Source organism: Stigmatopora argus, chromosome 15 (genome assembly GCF_051989625.1).
Source record: "Stigmatopora argus isolate UIUO_Sarg chromosome 15, RoL_Sarg_1.0, whole genome shotgun sequence".
NCBI classification, from domain to species: domain Eukaryota; kingdom Metazoa; phylum Chordata; class Actinopteri; order Syngnathiformes; family Syngnathidae; genus Stigmatopora; species Stigmatopora argus.
This window is the reverse complement of record NC_135401.1, coordinates 363,638-390,855: the sequence shown is the minus strand read 5'-3', so window position 1 is coordinate 390,855 and position 27,218 is coordinate 363,638. Positions and strand designations below refer to the sequence as shown.

Here is a 27,218-nt window from a genome sequence, read left to right as displayed (position 1 = left end):
AGTTGACGTCAAACGACTCATAAAACAGACAAATGTTATATTAAAAACGACCGCAAGAACACACATTGATGCTCGTCAGAGTTGATGATGCTTAGTGACAGGCAGGGGGGGGGGGGGTCTATGGTTTTCTGTGATTGGCTGGAAATAAAGGAAGGCGGGAGGAGGGTCCTTCCAATCTAGCGTCTTGCGTAGGACGCCTGCCGTTTTGGACGGCCATCCAAACATCCATCCGTCGTCGACGTCCAACTCCATTAGCTGCCACAATGAGCTCCTCGCCGGGCTACGAGCTTCACGAGTCGGCCAGCACGTGAGCAGCGAGCCCGGTAGTCACCCGGTAGTCGCCCGCCACCACCATGAAGGTGCTGAAGGGTTGCGGTATGCGCTCGTCCGTGGGCTTTCTGTCCCGCCGCGGGCTGACGGGGCAGCCGCTCATGAAGGACGAGTTCCAGCGGCGTAGGCTCTCCGGCTGCACCAACCTCTACAAGAAGGACCTGCTCGGACACTTTGGCTGCGTTAACGCCATCGAGTTCTCCAACAACGGCGGAGATTGGCTGGTCTCCGGTGGGTTGCCCCCTCTACGTTCCCCGGTGCTAATTTTGCTAGCGTGCCATGCTATACTATTGCTATGCTATGCTATGTTATGGCTATACTATTACTATTGCTATTGCTATGCTAGCTCCGGACCAGCCTCCCCATTCTGAAGGATGTTCGTTAGCCGAGCTTTTTCGACAGCGTAATGTTTGCCTGTAGCTAGCTTCTCGGAGGCGGCTTGGTCGTGGTCGCGGAGTCGCCCACCGACACCTAGCCCGTCATTAAAGCCTTAATAGTGTTTTGACGTGGCTAAAAATAGTCGTGCGGGCCTCCTGGTAGCATGACAGCCCTGCCGTCTTATTGAAATCATTCAAATGTCTAACCGTGTTGACAACGACGGCTCAAGTCTTTGAGCTAACTCCCTCAACTAGTGCAGATACTTAAAAAATAATTCTTGTACAAGTGCTGATTTAACCATGACTTAGGTAGAGGCCAATAAAAATACACTAAACGTTGTACCTTATATCGTGAGGAGACACGACCAGTCCTAAACACTCACTACCTAAATGCAGATAATGGTTAGATAGCCAAACCATTTGAGTGAAGGACACTTCAAATCGAATGAAGTTTCTACTTTGTTTACACTGAGGGTAGAATTACTAACACCGTCCAAGTAGCGGTAAGAAGGATAAGCCCGCTGAAAGCAAAAGTACCGATTCCAATCCATTTGTCGCCATTATTCCATTAATCTTGTGCACGGTTGAATTGGCGTTTGGTGTCCGCAGGGGGAGATGACCGCCGGGTGCTCCTGTGGCACATGGAAGAAGCCCTCCACTCTCGTGCCAAGCCAGTCAAGTTGAAAGGAGAACATCTGTCCAACATCTTTTGCCTGGCCTTTGACAGCAGCAATAAGAAGGTTTTCTCTGGAGGTAACGGCACGCCAGATGGATTCTTCCACATATCCACTACAAACATATTACACACATCAATCTGTGGGATCCGGCGCTAACTTTTCCGTTTATTTCCCGTGAGGCAGGAAACGACGAGCAAGTGATTCTTCACGACGTGGAGAGGTAACGTAGCTTTGATCGTTAGCCGTTTGGCCGAGCACGAAAACAAACCGTGGCTTATTTTGGTGGTCGTAGGCGAGAGACGCTCAACGTCTTCCTGCACATCGATGCCGTGTACAGCCTCTCGGTCAGCCCCGTGAACGACAACGTCTTTGCCAGTTCATCGGACGACGGCCGCGTCCTCATCTGGGACACCCGAGAGCCGCCGCACGGAGGTACGTCGCCCGCCACCTGGCCGGGGCCGCGGCGCGTGTTTAACGCTGGTTTTTTGTTCCGTTCGTAGAACCGTTCTGCCTGGCCAATTACCCGTCGGCCTTTCACAGCGTGATGTTCAACCCGGCGGAGCCCCGACTGCTGGCCACCGCCAATTCCAAGGAAGGCGTCGGCTTATGGGACATCCGAAAGCCACGCAGGTGAGAAATTGCACGGCAGTTTCACTCCTTAAGTAGAAGCTTCAAATGAGCTAAATTTGGCAAGCTGAACACATTTTATACTGCACAAGACACATGACGTGGAGGAGATTGATCCACAGTGGTCTACAGTCCCGTAGCCAATCAGGACACAGAACACAGCGTGCTGTAAAAAATATAAACAAAACAGGCATGTAAAATTTTGCTGTAAAAAAAAAAAAGCTGCAAAATTGCGAGGCCGCGAAAGATAAACCGCGTCATTGCATTGAATGCTTTTATTTATTTTTATAAGTCCACAAATAACAACAGTAGACCAATAAATAACAAATAAATAAACATTAAGTAATAATTATGTAGTCTACCACATAAGTAGGGAAGTGCACAAATAACAACAGCAAACAAACGAACAGATAAATAATGAATAAATAATAATAAATAAATATGTAGTCAACATCATCCAATGCATGAAACAGTTTAAAATACTTGAAAATGACTCCATTGCCCGTTCGTTTTGCTCCGCTTTAGCTTGTCCTGTGGCTGTACCTCAAAAAGTATCCGCTAGATGGCAGTGTATTTTGTGTCTTTAGCTGTCAGTTTTACTGCAAAGGGGCTAACTGACAGGATTAACAGAGGCGGACAGGCACGTTATTAAGATAATGCTATGATTGTGTCCGTTTATTTATTTATTTTTAAATCTTTGTTCTCAGCACGCTTCTGCGTTACGGTGGCAGCATGTCACTGCAGAGCGCCATGAGCGTGCGCTTTAACAGCACGGGCACCCAACTGCTGGCGTTGCGCCGCCGACTACCGCCCGTCCTCTACGAGCTCCACTCGCGTCTACCCAGCTTCCAGTTTGACAACCAAGGCTACTTCAACTCGTGCACCATGAAGAGCTGCTGCTTCGCCGGCGACCGAGATCAAGTGAGTCGCCGCGACCTTCTCAAAAAAGCGCCATGCCTGACAAAAAACCCACTCATTGACACTTCTCTAATTATTGCGCAATCAAATGACTTTCAACTAATACGACTTTAAAAAATGACATGACTAATCAACTACAATAAATCAAATTTAAAAGGAATTCTCTAGAATAGGATAACTGAAAAACAGCTAAAATGCGGTTTTTAATGCTTGAAATATTTTAATTTGAAGGTTAAAGATATGAAATTTTGCGTTCGTTTAAAAAATAATAATAATAGCAAGTGTTTGTATAAAGATATTTACATGTGTGACCTTTGGGGAAAATAATAGTATATGTATAATCTGAATGTCATCAATTTTAGTCTTGGATTGCTTTTACATCAAAGTGATCTTTAAGGATTTTTTTAAAATTTCAATATTTTCATAGATGTCAATTTCTTATTAAATATCTTTGAAATACTATATATCTGAACATTTTAGTGTAGGAACATGAATACAAACAATGAAGTGAGGGGCGACAGAATTCGACAATACTTTTAACCGCCACATGAGGGCAGTAGTTTCCACTTTGGGACTTAAACATTAGTATACAGAGAGGGTTTAAAAAGTCCAAATAAAAAACAATGTCCCAACATGGCGGTTTCATTCATACTATCCTATAAACTGCAAAGAACGAGGTATTTACTGTATCTTGTTTAATATTTGTCTTTGGCTGTCTAAATATTTGCCTGACACAAATTCTACACTTGTGTGTGTGTGACTACAGTACATCCTGTCTGGCTCGGACGACTTTAACCTGTACATGTGGAAAATCCCCAAAGACCCCGAAAGAGGTGAGCCAGCGTCCGGCCAGCGCGTTTGCAGCAAACTAGAGAGATGTTTTGCTGTCCAGTTGGACGCGTGGTGAACGGGGCCTTCATGGTCCTCAAAGGTCACCGCTCCATCGTCAACCAGGTGCGCTTCAACCCGCAAACGTACATGATTTGCTCCTCCGGTGTGGAAAAAGTCATCAAGGTGAGTCCCGGTCCTTCACTTGGGTAGTTATGCGCGTTTAAAAATCGGGGATATTTATTTTTATTCAGCAGGTGTGCCCAAATCAAGTAAACAACGTCCAGTGTTTTCGTTACAATTGGTTTGAACATTTCTTTATTCATATATTAATTTGGCTGTTTGAAAATGAGTCGGTTGCATCGATCGATTTGAACCCCGCCCAGCTATTTCGCAGCCACTTACCAGGTTTGACGGCTCAATGACAGTTGAAATGATTTCGTGCTGCGCTATGGAAAGCAAAAGTGTCAACGTGGAGTCAATTTAAAAAGGGAAATAAATGTCCACATGACTCAAGCGGAGAAATCAAGGACCGCAAATAGAAATACACTTGGAAACCCGCAAATTAAAATGAAGGTGTCAGTCAGATAGAGTGTGGCCTCAACATCCCAGACTTGGAACTAACATTTTTTTTGTTGCTTCTGATTGCAAATGAAAAATGCAGAACAAAATAAATATTGTGATGATGGAATGATGGTTTTGCAGGTGTGGAGCCCGTACCAGCAGCCCGACAGCCTGGGCGACCTGGACGGCTGCGTGGAGGACAAGTGTCGCAGCCTGTACACGCACGAGGAGTACATCAGCCTGGTGTTGAACAGCGGCAGCGGACTGTCGCACGACTACGTCAGCCAGTCCATCCAGGAGGACCCACGCATGATGGCCTTCTTCGACTCGCTGGTGCGCCGCGAGATCGAGGGCTGGAGCTCCGACTCCGACTCGGACCTCAGCGAGGACGCCATCATGCAGCTGCACGCCCGGGGACGCCGCGTGGCCCCGGCCGAGGGCGCCCCCGGAGCCGACGACTCGGACCGCTCCGGCTCCGGGGGGGACGGCGAGGGCCGCGCCGGGAGGCGGGGCGGCCGCCCGCCGCCGTCGGGTCCGCCGGCCGACGGCGGAGGCGGAGGCTCGGACTCCAGCGAGTTCTGGCTGGACCCCATGCCGCGCCCTCGATCGCCCAGCCCGCGGGACTACGCCACCTTGTCCGTCCCCTCGTCCACGTCGCCCTCGCTCCCCGCCGGCGCCTCCAGCCCCTCGGCCGGCTCCAGCACCGAAGACGAGGAGCGACGGAGCGCCGTGCGCCGCCGCAACGTGATGAGGCGGCGGCGACGCGGGCGGGCCCCGTCCTCCTCCGGCGGCGCGCCCGCCCGCTCGTCCCCGTCCGCCCACGACTCGCCCTCCTCGGGGGAGGAGTCGGAAGACGGCGGCCGGCGTCTCCGCCTGTCCGAGTTGGTGTGCGGCAGCCCGGCCATGTCGCCCGGCAGTCCGGCCAACGGGAACGAGGCCACGCCGCGACGGCCCGCCAGGACCCGAGCCGTCGTCTCGGACGACGACAGCGAGGCGGACGACGACGATGACGACGCCGCCGAACGGCCGCGAGACGGACTCGCCGCGGAGGAAACCCGGACCGGGGATGGTCTCAAACCCCCCACGCAAAAGCGGACGCACGCGGGACCGGAAGAGGGTGAGTGCGCTTCCTCCGAGAAAAAGTTCAAAACCTAGTCGCCGCTTTTAGTCCTTTTGGAGGCGACTTTAAAAAGAAAAAAGCGAGCGGCGAGTCCACCGTTGGCAAAGGAACCCCCGTCGGGTGTTTTCGGAATAATTCGCCCGTTCTGTCGTGGTGGAGGATTTTTAGCCAAGGTTTTGTTAGGGGGGGAGGGGCTTTGTTTTGCCGCCGTTGACATTCTTTGATGCCGAAAAGAAGAACTAGGGCTGCTTTAAAAGTCAACCCGTTCCATAACAAGCACGCGCTAACTTTATCACGTGACCGCTTACTACGCTGAAATCAAGTAACAGCATCAACGGGCTTTTATGTTATTTGGTAAATGGCTTCATTGCCGGCGACCGGGAGAGTGCAATTCAATTGGACGTCCGTCATCGCCGTCAATTGCAAGTCACCAGTTAACTCAAGTTTGCATATAAAATCAGGTGGAGTCAAGCATGGCCGTTTTGTGATTAGTAGCATCTTTTTTTTCAGCGCTTTGGAGGTTTAATGAGTTTAACATTTAAAAAAAAAGAAGAGGAATCACCATTTTGGTTCAAGTGTTTCATGTGAGCTAACACCTTTTTGTTAGGGCGCTTTTGATTTGCTTTCCGAAGGCGTCGAGGCAAGAGGAAGATTGCTTTACCGTTACAAAGCAGACATGTTTTCTGTCAATAAAAAGACTCGCTTGGTCTTCAGACCCAAATTTTGGCTCTTTCTTTAGCGTAGTGCTACTCGTATTAGGTAGCATATATATTTAATAGAGTTGTTTAGAATCCTTTTTAGTCTTTTCTCCCTTCTGTCCAGTAAACAACAAGATATAAACACTCCCACGTGGCACATTTGAAAGGATTCCGCCAACACTCCGATTCCCATTTTCCATTCCAAAGTTCACCCGCTTTTATTCTGACTTTAGCTCCACTTCACAAGATATCTGTCTCTTTTTTTTGGAGGACCTTTGTAGCATCTCAAGCCATTTGTTGCGCCACCAGCGCATAACGAAGCAATTCAAACGGGAGGGATGATCCTCCCATAAATGGCCAAGCGTCCGCCTTCCCAACACAATTGGAATACCTAGTGAGGATGCCGCTTATACCATATGATTCATCCATTCCATTTTTGTCCTACAATGAGTTAAAAAAATATTATTTTCAAGCATTGCTATAGTCTTGTATTCAATGCATGACTTCAGGATTTTTTTTTGTATTTGTTTGTGTCCGTCAACTTATTTTTTTAAACATTTTGAATCATTTTACGACATTGCAAAATTTCTGAATGCTGATGTCACTGATTTGGTCCTGGCGCGTTTTTGTCATTTTATACTCGTATCAAATCCTTTTTGAGGGATTGTACTTGGATCTTTGAGTAGTTTTTCCTAAATATGAATCTTTTTTTTTTTTTTTTTTAATACTTCTTTTTTTTCATTCATAAGATAGGCACACAGATGCAGCGTTAAAAAAAAGAAAAAAAAGAAAAAGGAAAAAAAGCGTGGCTCTTTCTTGCAACAAGCAGCTGAGCAGTGTGTGTGTGTGTGTGTGTGAGTGACATCACTTTCCCAAACATTCATCTCATCCCCTTTGAAAGTTTGTCCATATATGGAAGAGCACGCCGGGTTCGTCTCTCCCCGGCGAGGAGGAGGAACACCAGTTACCTTACAAGGCACCAGCGACCTGCGCGTTTGTCTGACTGGACGCCGACCGACTCACCTTTTGCTTCTTCCAGGTCAGCTTACCCGCGCGTTTGCAACGGTCAAAAAGACCCGGTCAAATAACGTGTCCCTCGACTCAAAATGTAAGCAGTGATGGCACCCCAAAAAATGTCCGGGTGAGGTGTTTAAGTGGAACCTTCTCCGCTCGCTGGGGTGTCTTCACACCAGGGCCCCGAATCTCACAGCGGCGTCCAAATGGCGTCGACCCCGTTGACCCAAAGGCCGCCAATTTCTCATTTAACGCACGCCGACGTGCGAATTAAGTTAGACGAGCGCCGTGGATGAATTGACAGTTTGTCATGGCTAATGCGGCCGTGCGAGCTGCGCCCCGAGTTTTCGCGATGAGTTGAAGCATTTCGTGCGCGCTCGATTGGCTAGCCGTCGTGTCTTAGGGGTTTTTGACGGATGGGCTGTCGAGCAAAGCGTCCGGACTCCAATCTAACATCTTGTTTTGCAACTTGAAATGTCGAATTGAACGCTAACCACCAACTAAGGCTGTATCTTTAATTTGACCAATTATGAAAGTTTTTTTGTTTTAATTATCATTCTTCATTTTAAAAAAAAATGAAAACGAAACCTCACAGTTCGATTTGAGGTGTAAACAAACTAAATAAACACTTAATTTTAGGTCATGTAGGCCACATTTATACCAAATGTTTATGTAGTGGCCTACTTGATGTTAAAATCAACCTCCATATTAGTACAGTGTTTTGTTAGCACTTTGTCATAATCGATTAAATTCTAACTTTTTTCCGTTTATGAATTTAATAAAAAATACGTTTGTCACAACACTAGACGGAAGCGGAAGTTGAATGAATGCGAACACAAGTGCACACAAACTATTAATGTTAATCACGATGCTCTTGATAGCGTCACTCGGCCCACAAAGGGTTAAGTCACTCCTGTTTTAGGCTCATTAGCCTCCAGTCAATCACACTTGGGAGTCGATCCTGGGCGGGGCCTCAAGCGAAAGCCTGGCGGATGACAACCGCGTCGGCCAATCGGCGTCGAGAGAGGGCGGTCTCGTGTCTGCGTGGCGTCCAATGAGAATCCTTGATTTTTCCGCCGTCGGCGCGATTCGTCTGTCGCAAAGTTTTTCTCCCTCTCTCTCTTTTTTGTATTTATTTATTTATTTTTTAAAGTCGACCTGCCTTGTATGAAGCCTCCCTCCCTCGGGGGAACCTCTGCCTCTGCGCCGCGGTGCAAGAGTTACGCAAAGAGAGAGAGAAAAAAAAGGAGGAGAGAGAGTGATAGAGAAGGAGGAACCGTCGAAAAATCTTAAGGAGGAGAAGAAGAAGAAGAAGGAGCGGGTTGAGGAGAGGCAGGCAGCCGGGCCGGCGAACACACGGACACGGACACACGGACGCACACACGCGGCAAGAAAAGCCTGTCGGGAGACGCCGTTTTTGGCCCGCAGTCATCGGACGCCATGGACCTTTACGACGACGGAGAGCAGATCTACATGCAGCAGGAGGACGACTGGGACCGGGACATGCTCCTGGACCCAGCCTGGGAGAAGCAACAGCGAAAGGTGAGCTGCCTCATTTCCGGGTTTCAACCGCACACACACACACGCCCGCCCGCCAACAAATTCATCCTTCTTCTTCTGGTTGGGACGTCAAATCTCATTTTGACACCCCAACACCGCCATTGCGAAGCACCGGGCGGCTTTTGACGCCCAAAATTCGGAAGCCAAAGCCCAAATTTGGCCGTAAACGAGCACCATTTGAAACCCTAACCACCGTTTGAAACCTGAAGCTCGCCATCCAGCAATTATCTTAATAGACTCTAGTCGAAACTTCAAGCATTGGACTCCTTCAAAATCTCCATTTTTTAGGTTTTTAAACACGAACTTTGCGTCCTGTCTAAAATTGCAACTAAAAGCTTGGTTGAAAAGCTCCATTTGGAAGCTTAACATCCCTGACAGGTCTTGGTCCAAATTAAAAATGTCAAATTGCATTGGAACCTTAGTTTCAAATCCCTTTTTGGGAAGCGAATGCACGTGTGAAAGCGTAAGAAAAAGACGTTTGAAAAAGCAACAATTGGCTCTTGCTCTGTCTCTGTGTCCTCAGGCCTCTTTGAATATTTGGCACTGGCTTCAAACTGCTTTCCAACTCATTTCTTCCAACTCATTTTCAAATTTCAACATTAACATGCATGTTTGTACACCTGCTCTTAGTCACTTCCCGTCTTTGTACATTAAAATGGTGATTCAAGTAGCCGCTTTTCCCAAAATGACGCTTTCAAATTCTGGCGCTTACGGTTTTTTGAAACAGATTAAATTAAAACAAAATCCAATAATTTCTGTACAAATGGCCCAAGAAATATCAATTTGTTTGTGTGGGTTGTTTGTATGACAAAGTGGAAGAAGTGATGACATTTTAGAATGGTGAGGTTAAAGGTCACAGAGGTCAGAAAAGGAATTTCACCACAACTTGATAAGGGGTCAGCATATTTCGCTCAAGTTTCTTGACGAGATGATGACTTTTTGGAGGATGAGGAACAAATGTGGCGATGCTTTGAATTTGGTGCCTTAGGCGCAAGTGTCAGTCTCTTGTTTTTTTACTGGAAAGAAAGGCCCTTTATTAAAATATGTCAATGTTTGCTGTCAAGTCTTTTCGAGCTACATGGTGCTTTTTTATAGTTTGCAAAGGTACAGTAACTTCATGAATGTAATATTTGAAATTGTAACTTGATCAACTCTGGGATCATATCTAAAAGTGGGCATTAGAATACCATGATTTTGACTTTTTAATGTGAAAAGCTAAAGTGAACCGCAATTTAATGATTGGACAGTTTTAATCGTTGGAGTCAATGCTAACTCAGTCGTTAGCGTACCTTGTTGAAATGGCTAATTTCCACCCTTTTTCATTACAACTCCTCTTTTATGAGTGGATAGATTCACAAAAAACGCTTTGTCATTCCATGTGAGTTTTTTTGCGTAAAGTTCATTCAAACAAAGTGTCTTCTATCTCTTTACTACTTATGTTCTCCACTATAAATCGTCTTTTTTATAGTTTTTTTTCGGCCTACCAATCAGGAGCAAGTCTTTTTTTTCTTTTCCATATGCCAGATGGATATGTTGTGTTATCTAGGCTATAGTTTACTCTTCATTACTTGCTCTTAGTTTCTGATTTTTAAAGATTGCCCCTATTTTAAAAAAAGAAGTTTTTGGGTCCCTAAATGTTCAAATGGAACTCCGCCCCTCCCAGTTAATCCGAATCAAACGCCAATAGCAACCAGCCAAGTGGTGTGAATGGTTCCGCTGGCGGCGCACCTTGTCCACGCAACAGATGTCCGGCGTGCGCTTGGCTGCACGCCGCCAACGATCGCAGCAAAAAGTCTGTCATCTGCTCTACGATGAGACGTGGATTAGCCCCGCCCCCTCTATCCATGTCTTAATTTGCAGGGTAGAAGGAGGGATTAGATGATCCTTGAACCTCCCCCCTCCCGCCTCCACGCGGCACTCACTTACTCGCTACCTTTTCCCCTCTCCTCTCCTCTCCTCTCCTCCCGCCGTTGAAAAGAAGAAAAAAAAGCCATGTGGAATCCGAGCGCCGCCGCGGTCTGGGCCGGGCTTGCGTCGGTTGGGAGCGAGCGTGCCCAAAAATGGTAATAACGTGGCCCCTGGAAAAAGTTTTTCAGACACCCCCCTCCATCCAGTTTCTCGTCGCTTCTGGTTTCCGGCATGAGGTCATCGGCTACCGCTACCGGGGAGAAGAAGAGCGCCGAGACGTCACGGGGCGTCTGGTGGGCTTCCCGGATCTCATTCCCGTCTTGAAAAGCGGGCTGGCTGGGAACCCTCCGTCCCATTCATTTTTTTTCTCCTCGCTTCTTGTTTCCTTGGCGACATCACGCCGTCCTGTGGTAGAATTCGTCGTCAGCCCGGTCGGTCCGCGATTGCCGACGTAAGCCAGTTGAAAAAACCAAAACACCAAAACCTTAACCCAGTTGGGACCCCTATGCTCACCTTTGACCTTTTCAAAAACGGACCTTCCTCTTGGAAAGTACCTTGAATTTTAAATCAATTTGAACTGATTAAATGCAGACTTATTTCAAATTTTATATCATTTTTAACCTGAGAAAAGGCTGTTTTTTACAGTGGTCAGTTAGCTGTGGTGCTTCTTTGTTGGGCTGCAAGTGCTAGCAAAGGTGCATCATGGGAAGGAACGGAGGAATGTGATGACAGCAAGTGTTTCTTTCGCACGCTGCCTTTTTTCCCCCCTTTTTCCTTCTTTTCTTTTTTTTAAGAGCAGCAATGAAAGTAAACATCGTCGCTCGTACTTTTGTCCAAGCGGGAGGGGAAAAAAAGTCAATTGAAATGCCATGTCGTTCACCAGCCGTGTTGTGAAAGTTGACTTTTTATGTGGAAGCCAGTTGGAAAACAAACAAACTTCCTCTTAGTCACTCATGATAATATTTCAGTCAATGATGGAGTGCTTTCAAGACAATTATTGGCAATATTACTCACACATTCTATCAAGTTATTATTGGGAACTTGACTTTACTTTGCTCGGAATCTAAATGATGCCATATTTGGTAGCGGTAAAGAGAATTTTCAGCTTTTGGGAGCCTTTTCCTGCTGCCATTTAGTAGCGATGCTAACAGAAATAAAGCTGAATAGAATGCAATGCTTTTCAAATAGTTGCTACTACTTCATTCTTAGAAATAAATAAAATAAAAGACTGGTGTTTTGGTTTTAGCTAACGTACATCTCGAAAAGGAAGTGAGCACGCTCCTTTCAAAATAAGGACAAAGTCCGAAATGCAAAACTTGTTCAATTTTCATTTGGAAATGAATCGTCGCAATAAATTAAAATGCCAAAACTTTCAACATTTCAGAAAAATAAAAACATATTTCTTGATATTTTGGTTGTTTTGATACAAAATGCATATCTAGTAGTTTGCTAAAAACTGGCGTAATAGACTCGGGAAGATTAGTCGTATTTAGCAAGGGCTGTAAAAAGTTCAAAAAAAAATTTACTGTTGATGAGTTTGCAAATTCTTTCCATCTTTTTAGAAAAAAAGAAGTGGGAACTCGGTGTGAACCAACCTTAAAAACGCAACTCACCAAAAAGGGAGCTTGTCATTTCCTTTTTTTTAGTATCGGAATTTCAGATGAATCATCCGCTGCATTCCGCGTTTTACGCAACTTTATAACCGTAAAAGCCAATGACAAGTCGCTGCACGGCTTAGTTAGCTCCTCCCCCAGGCAGAAAATGCCTGAGTTAAAAAACAAAAAAGAACGAGGTGATGCAATAGATGGGCTGTTATTGAACAAATCGATGGATCTTATCTCTGCTTAGTGCTGCTGGAATGTGGCGTGGAAGTAAACCAAATGAAAAAGAGCGCCCCCTTTGGCCGGGGTCAAACTTTATGGGGGTGCGAGAAGTAACTTTAAACGTGAAAGCGGCGACTGACGGGGTCTCAAAAGACGTGGAGATTCCGACCGGCACGTTGGGACTTGCGTGGGAATCCAAACGGTTCAAAAAAAGAAAAAGAAAAAGAAGTGTATTGTCACAACCTGCGCGACAACAACGTTTGAACTTGTTTCAAACTGAGTTTTTTATCGATTTTAAAGTTCTGGCTGGATGCTTAGTTGGTGCTTGAACGCACCTTTTAGTCAGCTTTCAGAATGGGACAACATTTGGAATTAGAACCCACCTGGGATCGAACCCTCGATCCCAGAACTGTGAGGCGAACCACTCGCCCGCCTCTTTAAAATCAACAAATACAATTTAAAAATGTTTTTTTTCTTTTTTTACCCGATTCCGATACATTTATAGTATCACCTCATCTATTTTGTCCAATGACTGTTTATCACAGCGTCTATTTTGGGAGCGCCATTTTAAAACGCAGGTGTAACAGAGCATTTTAGCCGAAGACAAAGCCTGGCGCGCCATTGGCCGCCACGGGAAGCGTCCGCATGAGTCAGCCGCTTTCCGGGCCAGCGTTTTTCTGCTGACCGTCACCTGACTCAGCCGCACGCCGCTCGCTTCTCCACAAAGGAGGCTTTCAGCATGCGTACTGTACTCGCCGCCGCGCCGCGGGTTCCAGAAGGCCGCCGAATGCCGTCGAATGCCGGCATTTGCCGGCGTTACCCCGGTTACGGCTTCCCCCGTTGGCTGGATTTCCAGGGAGCGACCCAGCCGGCCAGCCGTTCTGATTGTCTAGTGTAAATCCGGCGGCGGAAAACTGGCTCCTCCCCCATTCCGACAATGTACAGTCGTACCTCTACTTACGAATGCCCCTAGGTAACGAACGTTTCAGGTTACAATTTTTTTTTTCCATGCAAAGGAGTGACTCAAGATACGAAAAAATCCAAGTTACGAAATCCCCCAAAAAGTAAATGCATTTCCTTATCCATTATTTTATTTTGAATTCCCCTTATTAAGCGATTAAAAACTGTACAAATGCAATGTGGCATACATTTTCACACACACACACTCGCGCGTAAAAGTCACAGTGGATGGCTTTTGCCGCCATCTGGTGGACAAACACGGGCATTACGCCTCCCATAATAACGGCCACGGAGGGAACTATTTCAGCGGTGCAGGGCACATTTTCCATATGCTTTATTTATTTTAAGACATTAATGAATCATTTCCTTAGAATTTTCTCTCATTTTTTGTATGTTTCCTCACATCTTTCATACAAAATTGGGACACTTTGACCCATTTTAAAGGGTTTAGTTGGTCGTTGTGCGAGGACCGTGGAACAAAGTAGAGAATTTACATATAAAGTACACCTCTACTTACAAAATTTTCAAGTTACGAAAAAAAGTTCTGGAGCCAATTCATTTCATAAGTAGAGCTACGACTGTATTTTGACTTATATGGTCAAATAAAAATACGGGGTGCATTTTTGGGCGCAATTGGTGGGTTAGAAAAAACGGGGCGGGGCTTGGGTTTTGATACAATTTGAGGTTTTAGCTAGGGGCTCTGGCCAGCGACCAAAACGGGCTAACCGCTAGCTACCAAATCATTTGTCCCCCCCCTTTCTTATGTTCTCCCTTGGAAGCTGACCAGAGAACACACGCATGTACTGGGCGCGCGTGTACGTACGTCCCCGGGCAACCGGCAGGAAGTTGTTTTCCCGCGCCCGGTAACGGCGACGTCGTGCGTCAATCTCTCGGGTCCATTGACGCAGACGCTTTTAGTGGCAGGTCGGCGAGGTCTTGCCATTGGCCCATCCATCTCCTTGGCTGCGGATCTCGCCAAGTGTCCCGATGTCGCGCGGGCCAACGGGCAGACAAAGGAGGGCCGGCGCGGCATGGCGCTGATATTTACTGTCGCGTCATTCGTCTTTTGTTTTTTTTTAATCTAAGTCGGATGAAAAATGGATAGTTGTCGCTAGGGGAAGCCGAAAAAGGTAGAAAAAAAAAATCAAAAGATATGTTGTGCACTGGAATAGAAATGCACTTTATGGTGAAGCTTCAAATCTCATTGGACTTGTATAATGACAATAAAGATATTCAATTCAAGTAGCATTTTCACTTCAAATAGTGACAGTCGACAACACAAGGCGGAAAAACTGGTTTCCATGTTTATCTTGTCTGCGAGGGCTGGAATCCAGCCACTAAAAAAACAGACATGTCCTCTTGGAAGGCCTTTAAATAAGAATAGAGGCAACAACATGCTGATTATATGAATATAATTTTGTTTAATTTTTTTTTTTTAACCAAAAAAACAGTTTCTTTTGGGCTTAAACCAAAATTGCTAATGTTGAAATGATTAACACATACCTAGAGCGCTCTCTTGCAGTTCAGTTAAAAATATGTGAATGATGTAATAATTTTCACATCTAAGTTGCACCCCTGTGACAAACTATTTTTAAAAAAATCTGCAACTTATACTCCGGAGAATACGCTCTATATTAAGTTTCCAGAGTTTTTGGATCAGGTCTCGCTACATCTTCAATTTTGGGCTCAAATCTCGCTGTTGGAAAGCAATTTCCTTTTTGCTAACAACTTTTGACTTCCTTTCCTGCTTTGACACAGAATTTTTTTATTGGACGGATTTTCCTGCGTTTCTGACCTGAAAACACCCAAGTCGGATCGGACTTGGCTGGAAAAAGTTTGTGTGTGTGTTATTATTGATGCTGACTCATGAGGATTTTCAGCCCTCTTCACTTTTTGGCAAGCAGGCACGTTTTGGGAGGTGCTGGCCAAAGACGGAAAGCACAAAAAATGTCGTCGCTGCTCTCTTTTTTTTCTTCACTTTTCTGGCCTTGCGTTGCGCAACACGTAAGGCCGCTTTGCTTCGGAGACCTTTATGAGCAGGAAAGCACTCATTGGTCCTTTCATGCTACGTCTCTTGAACCTTCTTAATCAAGACACCCATGTCTCCTCAATGGCTAAAATAACATGGCTGTATTGAGGGTGGACAGGTGGATAAGTGGATAGCGCTTTGGCCTCGCAGTTCTGGGGTCGAGGGCTCGATCCCACATGTGTGGAGTTTGCATGGGCTGGTGTGGGTTTTCTTTGAAAGTATGCCGGCTGACTTTTTGTTTGTTTTTTCCCCGTAAACGTTGCCAATGACGGTGCACAAGTGAGCTAACCATGCTAACCCCGGCGCGCTATTTGAAAGGCCAGTCAGTAAATATGAAAATTATTAACGTTTCCATTTGTTCCGTAGACCTTCACGGCGTGGTGCAACTCTCACTTGAGGAAAGCCGGCACGCAGATTGAGAACATCGAGGAAGACTTCCGCGATGGTCTGAAGCTCATGCTGCTGCTGGAGGTCATCTCAGGTCAGTCAAAAATCAAATCACCTTTTATACATCCATTTAAAAAGACGAGTAGTAGTAGTAATAGCAGAAAGCGTTTGCAACGACCACAAAGATAGTTCATGGCGGTGTTTGGTTTGACACGCATGACAAATACTACACACATTTCCACATTTGCGGTAGTTTGTTCCCAAACTTTGAAGAAAGAACGGCGTCCCGTTGTTTTGAAAAGAGCCGCGCAACACGGAATGCGATCAATCGCTCTAATGGAAACCATTTGAAAATCAACAAGGGCTTGCTGTTAGTTGCAGCATGTCAAAGTTACTAGGAGTGACGAAGCTTAGCTTAGTTTATCTTATTTTATCTTATCTTAGTTTATCTTATCTTGGCTCACCTTAGTTTATCTTATTTTAGCTTATCTTATTTTAGCATAGCTTAGTTTAGCTTATTTTAGCTTAGCTTATTTTTGCTTAGCTTATTTTAGCTTAGTTTATTTGATTTTAGCTTAGCTTATTTTATTTTTGCTTATTTTAGCTTAGTTTAACCTAGCTTAGTTTAGCTTATTTTATCTTAGCTTATTTTAGTTTAGCTTAGTTTATTTTAGTTTAGCCTATCTTAGCTTATTTTAGCTTAGCTTATTTTAGTTCAGCTCAGTTTATCTTATTTTACCTTAGTTTGTGTCAGTTTGTCTTAGTTTATCTTATTTTATCTTACCTTAGCTTATTTTATCTTAGCTTAGTTTAACTTAGCTTATTTTATCTTATCTTAGTTTAACTTAGCTTAGTTTAGCTTATTTTATCTTAGCTTATTTAAGTTTAGCTTACTTTATTTTAGTTTAGCCTTTCTTATCTTATTTTATCTTAGCTTATTTTAGTTTAGCTTAGTTTATCTTATCTTACCTTAGTTTGTCTTAGTTTATCTTATTTTAGCTTATCTTATTTTATCTTACTTTATCTTATCTTACCTTCCTTTAGTTTATTTGATCATAGCTTAGCTTATTTTAGCGACTGCTCAGTGACTGGTTGTCGTTGTCGTTGTCGTTGTTCTGTGTGTAATCCAGGCGAGCGTTTGGCCAAACCCGAGCGAGGCAAAATGAGAGTGCACAAGATCTCCAACGTCAACAAAGCGCTGGACTTCATCACCGGCAAAGGAGTCAAGCTGGTGTCCATCGGCGCCGAGGGTGAGCACCGGCACCCCCTTTCGTGTCCGCCGACACATTTGGCCGCCCCTTCGAGCCCTTCGAGCCCCGGCCAGCGCCACTGTCCTTTTGACGGGATTTCCGTCACGGGACGGGCGCCTGAGCCTGAGCCTGAGCCTGATTGGATTACGGCCATTTGTCCAAGGCGCTAGTCAACCAACCTGTTGGAAAATCACAAGTCGCTCAAACAAATTCATTTCCAATTGCACATTTCAACCAACTAGTAACGTCATTGAGCTAACTGATGATTTAAAAAAAAACATTCTCAACTGGACTCACAAACATTCTCTGATATCGAAGCCAACTTAAAAAAAATCTAATTTACCCCCCCAAAAACAAAAAACAAATCAGCAAAAAGTGACCCAAAATCCAAAGCAAACAATTCAACATTTACATGAAATTTCCCCCCAAAAAATACAACCAAAGCTACCAATATTAAAAAGACGTGACCTGGAAATTGTCTCCTGTTCAATAAGTTTTCATTTGAATCCCATCGTCTTTTTTTGGATGTCTAGAAATTGTGGATGGCAACGCCAAGATGACTCTGGGAATGATATGGACCATCATCCTCCGTTTTGCCATTCAGGACATTTCCGTCGAAGGTACCTTTGTGTGTTTGTGTGTGTTTGAATGCAACTTCCACGTGACTTCCATTTTGTTTTAACCTCAGAAACATCGGCCAAAGAGGGCCTCCTGTTATGGTGCCAGCGCAAGACGGCGCCCTACAAGAACGTCAACATTCAAAACTTTCACATTAGGTCAGAATACACAATAATATTTTGGTATGTGTGTGTTCATGTTAAATGACCCCAAAAGTAAGTTGGAAATAGAAAAATTAGCAAGTCAAGGTAGCCATTTATTTTGGTACACGAATGCGACAATTTAAAAGTCAAAACAACAGCAAATCAGTGCCTTTTTTTAGTCATTTCACCACTTATAAAGTCAGAAAAAGTCTCTGAATTCTTTTGACAACATTCTGACACTGTTGCTAATCAATGAGTATGCATGTACCGGAGTATAATGAAAAAAAATGAGGATTTTTAAAAAGCCGCAAGAGGTAGTTTCAGCACCACAGTGGCAAAGCGACGCTCCCATGGGTGCGTTCCGGACTCGGCAGTTTCCATATTTTAGCTCCCAGGTCGGCATATCCACCCATCAAAAGAGCCGCCACGTGTAAATCCCGGTCGGTCTAATGCGTCTTTTCTTCTCTCTTCGCACTTACTTCAGCTGGAAGGACGGCTTGGGTTTCTGCGCCCTCATCCATCGGCACCGTCCGGAACTCATCGACTACGGAAAACTGCGCAAGGTGAGAGGACGATTGGACGGAGACGGAGACCGTCTCGATGAATTGTCATCTTTATTTTTTTTGTTAGGACGACCCCATGACCAACCTGAACACCGCCTTCGACGTGGCCGAGAAATACTTGGACATCCCCAAGATGTTGGACGCAGAAGGTAAAAATAGAAGTTACAAAAGGATATTGATTTTAAAAAAGCAGTCCTGTCAGATATTTTGACATTTTTCCAGTCGCTAATTCACTGTGTGGTGAGCTCCTCCGGCTCGCAGTTCCTGGTTTGAGGGTTCAAACCTGGGTTGCGGCCTTCCCACGTTTGCGTGTTGTGTTTTTATTTGTTTTGTTTTTTTACATCTGGGTATTCTGTTTTCCGCCCACATGCCAACATTTTTTTAAATAGGCAAATTGTTAAAAAAAACAACAACCCTTTTTTACCCATTTTTTTCCACTGGATTTAGCGCCATCCACGGCGGCCATGAAGTTACCGTTTTTTACTGCCCAGAATAACCACGTGAGATCTAGTTGGCCAACCCAAACCGAGTTTGACACCCCTGCTCCCCCAATTCCTCCCCCTTCCCTTCCCTCCTTCCTCCACACTTCCTCCCCCTTCCCCTCCCCCTCCCACAGACATTGTGGGCACCGCCCGTCCGGACGAGAAGGCCATCATGACCTACGTGTCTAGCTTCTACCACGCCTTCTCGGGCGCCCAGAAGGTACCCGTGGATGCAGCGTCTCCTCCTCCTCCTCCTTCCTTCTTCCGCCCCACCCGTCCTCCCTCCTCACCTTGTCTTCTTTTTCATTTTATTTTATTTTTATTTTTTTACCCCTCAGGTGTTATTCTAACACTTTCTCTCTGCAGTGCACAAGCTTCCCTGCAGGGGTCACACTTTCTCTCTCTCACTGTCTGCATGTTCTGGAAGAAAAAAACGCATGACGGGATGGTGGGATTTTTGTTCGGGAAGCTCCTTCCGGTCTGCCTCGCTGCCGTCGATCTCCATGCGGCTTCAAATGGAATATGAGTCAAATTGCATAAAAAAATATTAAATATAGAATTTTTGGGCGGAAGCTATCGAGCGGTATTGACCGCCATAGACACTGGGACGGGTGATGGTGAATCATCCCGCTTCCGTGCCATTGATAAGTGATTGGACGTCCAATCTGTCTGGACTTGGGTTGGCATCCATCAATAAGTTGATTGATATCATGACATTAAATTGGATATAATAGTTACAATGTAGTGGTGCAAAAAGAGTCAACTCTTTTACTTGAACAACTAAAAATAACAACAACAACAACAACAAATTAGCAGTTAGCTTGGACGATTTAGCCCTCCAGAATCATATTGAGTAGAAAATCGGAGTCAAAAATGGCCTTTATTTGGCCGCCGGCCCTCCGCTTGGGACATCCATCGTCGGCAATGGCGACGGTGGACTTGCCCAAGTGAGCTTTCCCGGACGGCGGCAGGCAGACCCCCCCTTTCCCCCCGGCCCCCTCTGACGACGCCCCCTGCCGGCCCTCCTTTTTTGTCTCTGCACACTTTTACTCTTTCCTTCTCTGTGCCATGTGTGTGTGTGTGTGCTTTTTTTTTCCCGCCCACTCGCCGCCCACTCGCCACCCGCCGCCCCGCTGCTCCTCCTCCGTCCGTCCGTCCGTTCCTGCGTCCGTCCATCCATCCATCCGGCCCGTTCCCGTTCCTGCGGCAGATATCCTTAGCACCTTGAGGCCCGACGAGAAGGCCGTCATGACTTACGTGTCGTGTTACTACCACGCCTTCTCGGGCAAGCAGAAGGTGAGCAGCTTCCGCCGACCAATGGGACGGCGCTGGCTTTTTTTTTGGGTCGCTGGCTTTGGCTGCCGCGCTCTTTGCCTTCTCCTGTCGGGACTTTGGAGGACGGAATCGGGGGCCGCTTTAAACGTTAAAACCGAGCTAAGAGACGGAACGATGAGGTGACGACGGCGTCTGCGTCACAGGCGGAGACGGCGGCCAACCGGATCTGCAAGGTGCTGGCTGTCAATCAAGAGAACGAGCAGTTGATGACGGACTACGAGAAGCTGGCCAGTGACGTGAGTGCACCCCCGTCCAAAAGATAGCGTATACAGAGCCGTCAAATACGACTGATTTTTCGTTGTTAATTACGCCGGTCTTTACCAAACGACCAAATTGACATTTTGTATCAAAACTAAACCAAGAAAATCAAGTCATGTTTTTTTTTCCAGCAATTTACCTGAAAAAAACTTAAAATATCGAAAGCTATGTCAACTTACCGTGACAAGTTGTTTCGAAACGCAACGTAGAAATCTAGCGCATTATTTTGAAAGTGAAGTGGCGCGAATCACTTCCTCCTTAGTTTACTGAGCCCAGTCTTTTCCCAACTAATAAATTGGCATTTTGTATCAAAACTCCGCCAAGAAAATTATTTTTTGTCAACAATTGACCTTAAAAAAACATCTGAAATGTTGAAACTTTTGTTTTTGGGCTTCATTTGAGCGTCTTTCCCTTGGACAGTTGCTGGAGTGGATCCGCCGGACCATCCCGTGGCTGGAGAACCGCCTGCCCGAGAACACCATGCAGGCCATGCAGCAGAAGCTGGAGGACTTCCGCGACTACCGGCGGCTGCACAAGCCGCCCAAAGTGCAGGAGAAGTGCCAGTTGGAGATCAACTTCAACACGCTGCAGACCAAATTGCGCCTCAGCAACCGGCCCGCCTTCATGCCCTCCGAGGGTCAGATGGTGTCGGTGAGTGACTTGTCTGCTGGTGCCTTCCTAAATTAAGAAGAAAAAAAAAACGCTTCTTGAATCTCGACGTCGAGGGTTAAAGTCAAGTAGAAAAATACTGTGGACGTAGCGCCGTGGTTTACATCGAGTAAAAAAAGGAAGCTTTTAGTTGGTAAAAGTATTTTAGGTATATTACCGGAAGCCTTTGTTACCACCAATCAACACCAAATTAATCATCAAATGACCATGAATTGACCGCTGTTTTGATAGTTTATCATCAATTCTTATTGCCAGCCAAATGGTCCAAATATTTGCAAGCTATTCATAGGGAAGAATTCTTATTTTTCATATTTTTTTTAAATGTATTTTATTTTTACATTTTAGAGTTAAAAAAGTGCGTTCAAATTATTTTTAAAGTATAAATTAAAACAAAAGGAAAAACTCAATATTCAATCATTTCTTTTACATTTTGGAGTTAAAAACGAAATAATTTTGTTTGCTTTATGTCGGTCATTATTTTTTAAGTATAAATCAAAACAAAAAACAATCTATAATCTTTTTTTCTTTCATTTTTTTCATTTTGATGGATAAAAAATATAACTGTAAAAGTAAATTTTCTGTCATGCATAATTATCCTCCCTTAAAGGGATTTATGCCATTTTTTGCTATTTTTCTATTCAGAAATCCATGATGCGGTCACATCACCGTCCATTTTCAGATATAATCGAGTAAAATTGCAGTAGATAAGTGAGCCAAGTTAACGCGTCCCCCTCGACTCCCGTGATTGGCGTGTCCAGGACACGGCAAGGCGGATGATTGACAGCCAAGGCTTTCCCCTTAGGACATCAACAACGCCTGGGGCAACCTGGAGGGCGCCGAGAAGGGCTACGAGGAGTGGCTCCTCAACGAGATCCGCCGCCTGGAGAGACTGGACCACCTGGCCGAGAAGTTCCGCCAGAAGGCGGCCATCCACGAGAGTTGGACGGAAGGTAAGCGGCACGGAGGTGCGTCGTCGTGGACCACCGCGAGCGACGTTGATCTCTCCACCGTCCGTCCGTCCGTCCGTCCGTCTGGCGACCCAAGGCAAGGAGGAGATGTTGCGGCTTCGAGACTTCGAAACGGCGTCGCTGTCGGAGATCAAGGCCCTGCTGAAGAAACACGAGGCCTTCGAGAGCGACCTGGCCGCCCATCAGGACCGCGTGGAGCAGATCGCCGCCATCGCGCAGGAGCTCAAGTGAGACCAAAGTGGGGTTTTCGGGAGGAGGCGCCAAAGTTCTCCCGAGAAAGACTTTTTTTTCCTCTTCCTTCCAGCGAGCTGGATTACTACGACTCGCCCAGCGTGAACGGTCGCTGCCAAAGAATTTGTGATCAGTGGGACAACCTGGGGAATCTGACCAGGCAACGCAATGAAGCGCTACAGGTTAGTCACTGGCTTATTTTTAATCTTATATTAGCGCTCCATCGTGAGGAGAAAGTAGCGGGATGATCGCAGTCGGGGAGCGTTTTCAGAATAAAGGCTGCACCAAGTGTCACGTACTGTATGACTTTAAGCTAAGCTAATCGTTGCTACATTTTCAAATACAGTTAAATGTTGTTTACTTTGAAATGTTGCACTTTTTGTTATAGTCAGTTTTTTTCTGTCATACAAGTTTTTTGCTTTTTTTTTCATCAAATTTTTTTTTAATTTTATTTATTTTGATTACAAGTGCTTCTATTTATTTTTATTATTCAATTGATTGAATTGACTTAATTTAAATCATTTATTTTATTCAATTATTTATTTACTCATTTATTAATTAAATATTTATTTGCTGCCAAAGCACTGATTCCATAAAAAATGTCATGCAAGTTTTGTTTTTATTTTGAAAAAATGGCAAAAAGCAGTTTTCTTGCTATTTTGATCCAAAGCGCTTGTATTTATTATTATTTAATTGACTTCATTTAATACGTGTATTTTATTTCATTTACTTTAGTGATTTATTTATCTATTCATATATATTTTTTATCATTTGTATTAATTCATTATTATAATTTTTTTGAAACTTGCAACAGAGAACAGAGAAGCTTCTGGAAACCATCGACCAGCTGTACCTGGAGTTTGCCAAGAGGGCCGCCCCTTTCAACAACTGGATGGAGGGCGCCATGGAGGACCTGCAGGACTCCTTCATCGTCCACACCATGGAGGAAATCCAGGCAAGTCGGCATTCCAGTCCCCGAGTCCTCCCGTCCTACCTCCCTCCCGCCCCTCCTGACATCCTTGTCGTGTCCGTGGCCAGGGTCTGAGCGCCGCCCACGAGCAGTTCAAGGCCACGCTGCCCGATGCGGACAAAGAGCGGCAGGCCATCCTGGGCATCCACAACGAGATCGCCAAGATCGTGCAGACCTACCACGTCAACATGTCCGGCGTCAACCCCTACACCGCCATCGACCCTCAAGAGATCAACGCCAAGTGGGAGAAGGTGAAGCCTAGCTCGCTACCATGTTATTTGCAAACCGGAGTACCCGGAGAAAACCCAGCTAGGCCCGGGGAGAAGATGCAAACTCCACACAGGTGGACCGACCTGGATTGGAACCCAGCACCTCAAAACCGTGTGGCCTATTGACAAACCAAAACAATTTTGACTTGAGCTCACAGTTACGAAAGTGCAAAAAATGGTGGAAAGTCTGAAAAATTGAAGATGTGAAAAAGGATGCTTGTTTGTCCCCCGAAGGTTCGCCAACTGGTCCCCCACCGTGACCGGGCCCTGTTGGAGGAGCACGCCCGGCAGCAGAACAACGAGCGTCTGCGTCGGCAGTTCGCCGGCCAGGCCAACGTCATCGGGCCCTGGATCCAGACCAAGATGGAGGTAGGGTCTACGGTGGTCCCCAAGTGTCATCCCATTTTTTTAAATCCTTTTTTTCTTTTTGTGCAGGAGATCGGCTACATCTCCATGGAGCTCCACGGGACGCTGGAAGACCAGTTGGCCCACCTCCGGCAGTACGAGAAGAGCATCGTCAACTACGCGCCCAAGATCGAGCAGTTGGAGGGAGACCACCAACTCATCCAGGCCGCCCTCATTTTCGACAACAAGCACACCAACTACACCATGGAGGTACGTGGCCGGTGACGTTCTCCGTAGTTGACAAAACCGAGACTGTCGGGATGGCGGAAGTAGAAGCTACTGCTAGCGCGCTTTGTTTTTGCGGGTCACGGTGAAAAACGGGGTTGATATTTTCAACCGTTTACACAGAAATTAAAGACGGATAAAAGAATTGGAGTCGAGATGGAGATGAGAAGACCATTTGGTGGTCAAAACCATTAAAAAAATATATAGCGGTCTTCGGATTGCCACTTTTTAGGGCCGCAATGAGATCCATCAGGAAAGCAAAAACCCAAGTGATGATCTTGTTGATCTTTGCCATGTCCAGCACATCCGCGTGGGCTGGGAGCAGCTCCTGACCACCATCGCCCGCACCATCAACGAGATCGAGAACCAGATTCTGACGCGGGACGCCAAGGGCATCACCCAGGAGCAGCTCAACGAGTTCCGGGCCTCCTTCAACCATTTTGATAGGGTCAGTAAGCCAATCCGGCGCCCCAATGGCTCATTCCAGAACTGGATTAGTTGTTTTTTCCCCCAATTTTTTTGGATGTGAACAAGTCCTATTTTGAATGACGTGACTGGAAATGTCCTCCCATTCTGGAATGACTCAAATCTGGGCCTTCCACGTTGTCGTCGCCGGTTTGGAGCCGGTTTTCTTCCCTATTCACGTTGCACGTTAACCTCTGAGAATGGCCGTCCGTTTACGTGTCCGCATGCGTTGACGTGTCTCGACTCGGACGTCCGATCCGTCGGAACGCCCGTGGACGTCGCGGCGGCAGATGCTAACCGGCGTGCAATTTCTTGTCTGCATGCCTTCCTTACCCACAATGCACGGCATGGCTCTCACCTCGCGCGACTCTCGCGTGCGGTCGCGCGACTCCGGCACCCCCGCTCACTCACGGCTCAGGACCACTCGGGCACGCTGGGGGCCGAGGAGTTCAAGGCCTGCCTGATCAGCCTGGGCTTCGATATCGCCAACGACGCACAGGTACTTGCTTTATTTAACTCCTCCCCCTTTTTTGTTGTTGTTTTGTTTCTTCTCCTTTTTGTGTTTTTTTTCCTCCCTACTTTTTCCTCCTTCTCTTCCGACGGTATCCCTTTGCTTTCCTCTCTTTTTTCCCTCCTTCCTGTCCGTCGTTCGTCCCCTTTTTTTAGAAGAGAACGGGGGTGATGGACGCCGACGACTTCAAGTCCTGCCTTATCTCCGTCGGTTACAACCTGGTAAAGTTTTGGTCTTGGTTTTGAGAGGGTCAGGTAACACACCACAAGCATTAATAAAGGTATTGGCATAATTTTGGACTATTGGTCTGATTAGCGGGTGAGCCAAACATTCAGAACCCAATTTTGGATAGATTGGATTAGATGAGATCACTTTATTTCACTGTCACAGTAGCAAGAGCGTGAGAATACAGACACAAGAAAAGACATTTTAGACATAAATAAATAGGTCATAAATAATTAAAAATTAAATAAGCGTGTTGCTGAGGTGTTATTTTATATATATATATTTGCTAGGTGTCATTTCTTGGTTTGCCTGCAGCTAAAATGACTCTATTTTTGATATATATTATGGTTTGCAACAAAAAGGAAATAAAATCATTCAAAATAAATTCAAGAAAAAAATCAGGGGGACCAAATCTAATTTATATTGGGAGTGATAACCACTGCATTTTTGTTTTTATTTAAGTTTCATGATTTTTGTTTAGATGACGACATTGCATTTGGAAATTAATCGTCGTTCACTTGTTTTCATGTAAATTACTGGAAAAAAAACATGGTTTGATTTATTGATTTTTGTCGTTTTAGCGAAAGCCGTTGTAGTAAATTTTGGTCAGCTCTTCTTGACTTGTGCACGTTTGTACGCACGCGCCTCAACAGGGGGAGAGCGAGTTTGCCCGCATCATGAGCATCGTGGACCCCAACCGCATGGGCGTGGTCACCTTCCAGGCCTTCATCGACTTCATGTCGCGCGAGACGGCCGACACCGACACGGCCGACCAGGTCATGGCCTCCTTCAAGGTCCTGGCCGGAGACAAGGTAAAAAAATATCGCCACCTTTAACGACGACGGCTTTGCCATTGGTCAATGACCACCAATCCACCGTCAAATTAAGCAAACAACCATTTTGCCCATTCTAACTTTAATTTTTCAATGTATTTCATCCTATATATACACACACACTTTAAACCAAAAAGTGGAATAAAATAGTATTTATTTAAAAAAGATGATGTTTTATCCAAATTTGACATTTTAAAACACCTTGCTTTGGAAAACGGTGATTGTTTGTTTGCACACGACATGCAGTAGTTAAGTCATTCCAAAAATTTGCCCATTTCCACCTAAAGCGTAATTTTTTTTAAAAACTTATATACCAACTGTAAATAACTTGATTTCAACCCCAGCCTAAATAATTGGTGATTTAACAGACTATCCAAATAATGGTTTGAAATAGCTCTCTTGTACATTGAAATGTTATTTTTTTTCTTCTTTTTCCGTGCCTAAACGCACGCAGAATTACATTTTGGAGGACGAGTTACGGCGAGAGCTGCCCCCCGACCAGGCGGAGTACTGCATAGCCCGCATGGCCCCGTACGTTGGCCCCGACGGCGTGCCCGGGGCCCTGGACTACATGTCCTTCTCCACCGCCCTCTACGGCGAGAGCGACCTTTGAAGCCCCTCAGCTGCCCGCTTTTATTTTTATTTTTATTTTTTTTGTACGTCTCTGGCCTTATCTCAATATTATTTCCCCCCCAAAAAAACCCACGGCAAGCCGTTTACACAGAGAGCAAACACATTTTTATTTTCTTGTCATTGTCTGTCATTCATAAATAAGTAAAGTTAACATATTTTATGATACTGAACCAAAAAAAAAGGTATTTTTCTTCACCTGGTTGAGAGTGAGCGATGAAAATTGTAATAAAGAAACTTTGCTTTATTGTTCTATGGTTATGAGAGTTTAATGATAATCACTCAACAGCCACATAAACCGAATATTTAAATGAATGTATTAAAGGAGATGTATATTAAAAATACCCT

At 45.4% G+C, this 27,218-nt stretch overlaps 1 protein-coding gene across 7 annotated transcripts; it reads left to right on the top strand.

Annotated features, from left to right (window-relative positions):
- The first annotated feature begins 163 nt into the window (after positions 1 to 163).
- On the top strand, positions 164 to 27,122 carry actn1 (actinin, alpha 1). 7 transcript variants are annotated; one of them, XM_077621846.1, is made up of 29 exons: positions 170 to 561; positions 1,317 to 1,460; positions 1,568 to 1,604; positions 1,677 to 1,816; positions 1,885 to 2,014; positions 2,719 to 2,932; positions 3,696 to 3,762; positions 3,822 to 3,925; positions 8,621 to 8,695; positions 15,800 to 15,914; positions 16,951 to 17,070; positions 17,604 to 17,690; positions 17,759 to 17,846; positions 18,316 to 18,394; positions 18,462 to 18,543; positions 19,011 to 19,096; positions 20,355 to 20,447; positions 20,890 to 21,120; positions 21,941 to 22,088; positions 22,183 to 22,333; positions 22,411 to 22,519; positions 23,152 to 23,292; positions 23,376 to 23,558; positions 23,811 to 23,945; positions 24,012 to 24,191; positions 24,508 to 24,654; positions 25,338 to 25,403; positions 26,061 to 26,219; positions 26,695 to 27,122. In XM_077621846.1, the coding sequence occupies exons 1-29, from the start codon at positions 354 to 356 to the stop codon at positions 26,851 to 26,853; spliced, it is 3,678 nt and encodes a 1,225-aa protein (XP_077477972.1). In that variant the 5' UTR covers positions 170 to 353; the 3' UTR covers positions 26,854 to 27,122. The 7 variants fall into 7 exon arrangements, 6 of the variants coding, with proteins under 6 accessions (XP_077477971.1, XP_077477972.1, XP_077477968.1 ...); XM_077621842.1 differs by lacking the exons at positions 170 to 561; positions 1,317 to 1,460; positions 1,568 to 1,604; ... (4 more) ...; positions 3,822 to 3,925; positions 19,011 to 19,096 and adding exons at positions 20,087 to 20,172; positions 25,090 to 25,170 and having other exon boundaries at positions 8,260 to 8,695; XM_077621841.1 differs by lacking the exons at positions 170 to 561; positions 1,317 to 1,460; positions 1,568 to 1,604; ... (3 more) ...; positions 3,696 to 3,762; positions 3,822 to 3,925 and adding an exon at positions 25,090 to 25,170 and having other exon boundaries at positions 8,262 to 8,695.
- The last annotated feature ends 96 nt before the right edge of the window (positions 27,123 to 27,218 follow it).

Excerpts from the sequence above, each read along its gene's own strand:
- actn1 (XM_077621846.1), top strand. The coding sequence starts at position 354 with ATGAAGGTGCTGAAGGGTTGCGGTATGCGCTCGTCCGTGGGCTTTCTG. Across the intron at positions 562-1,316 it reads CGGAGATTGGCTGGTCTCCG|GGGGAGATGACCGCCGGGTG; the intron begins GTGGGTTGCCCC and ends TGGTGTCCGCAG. Across the intron at positions 18,395-18,461 it reads ACTACGGAAAACTGCGCAAG|GACGACCCCATGACCAACCT; the intron begins GTGAGAGGACGA and ends TTTTTTTGTTAG.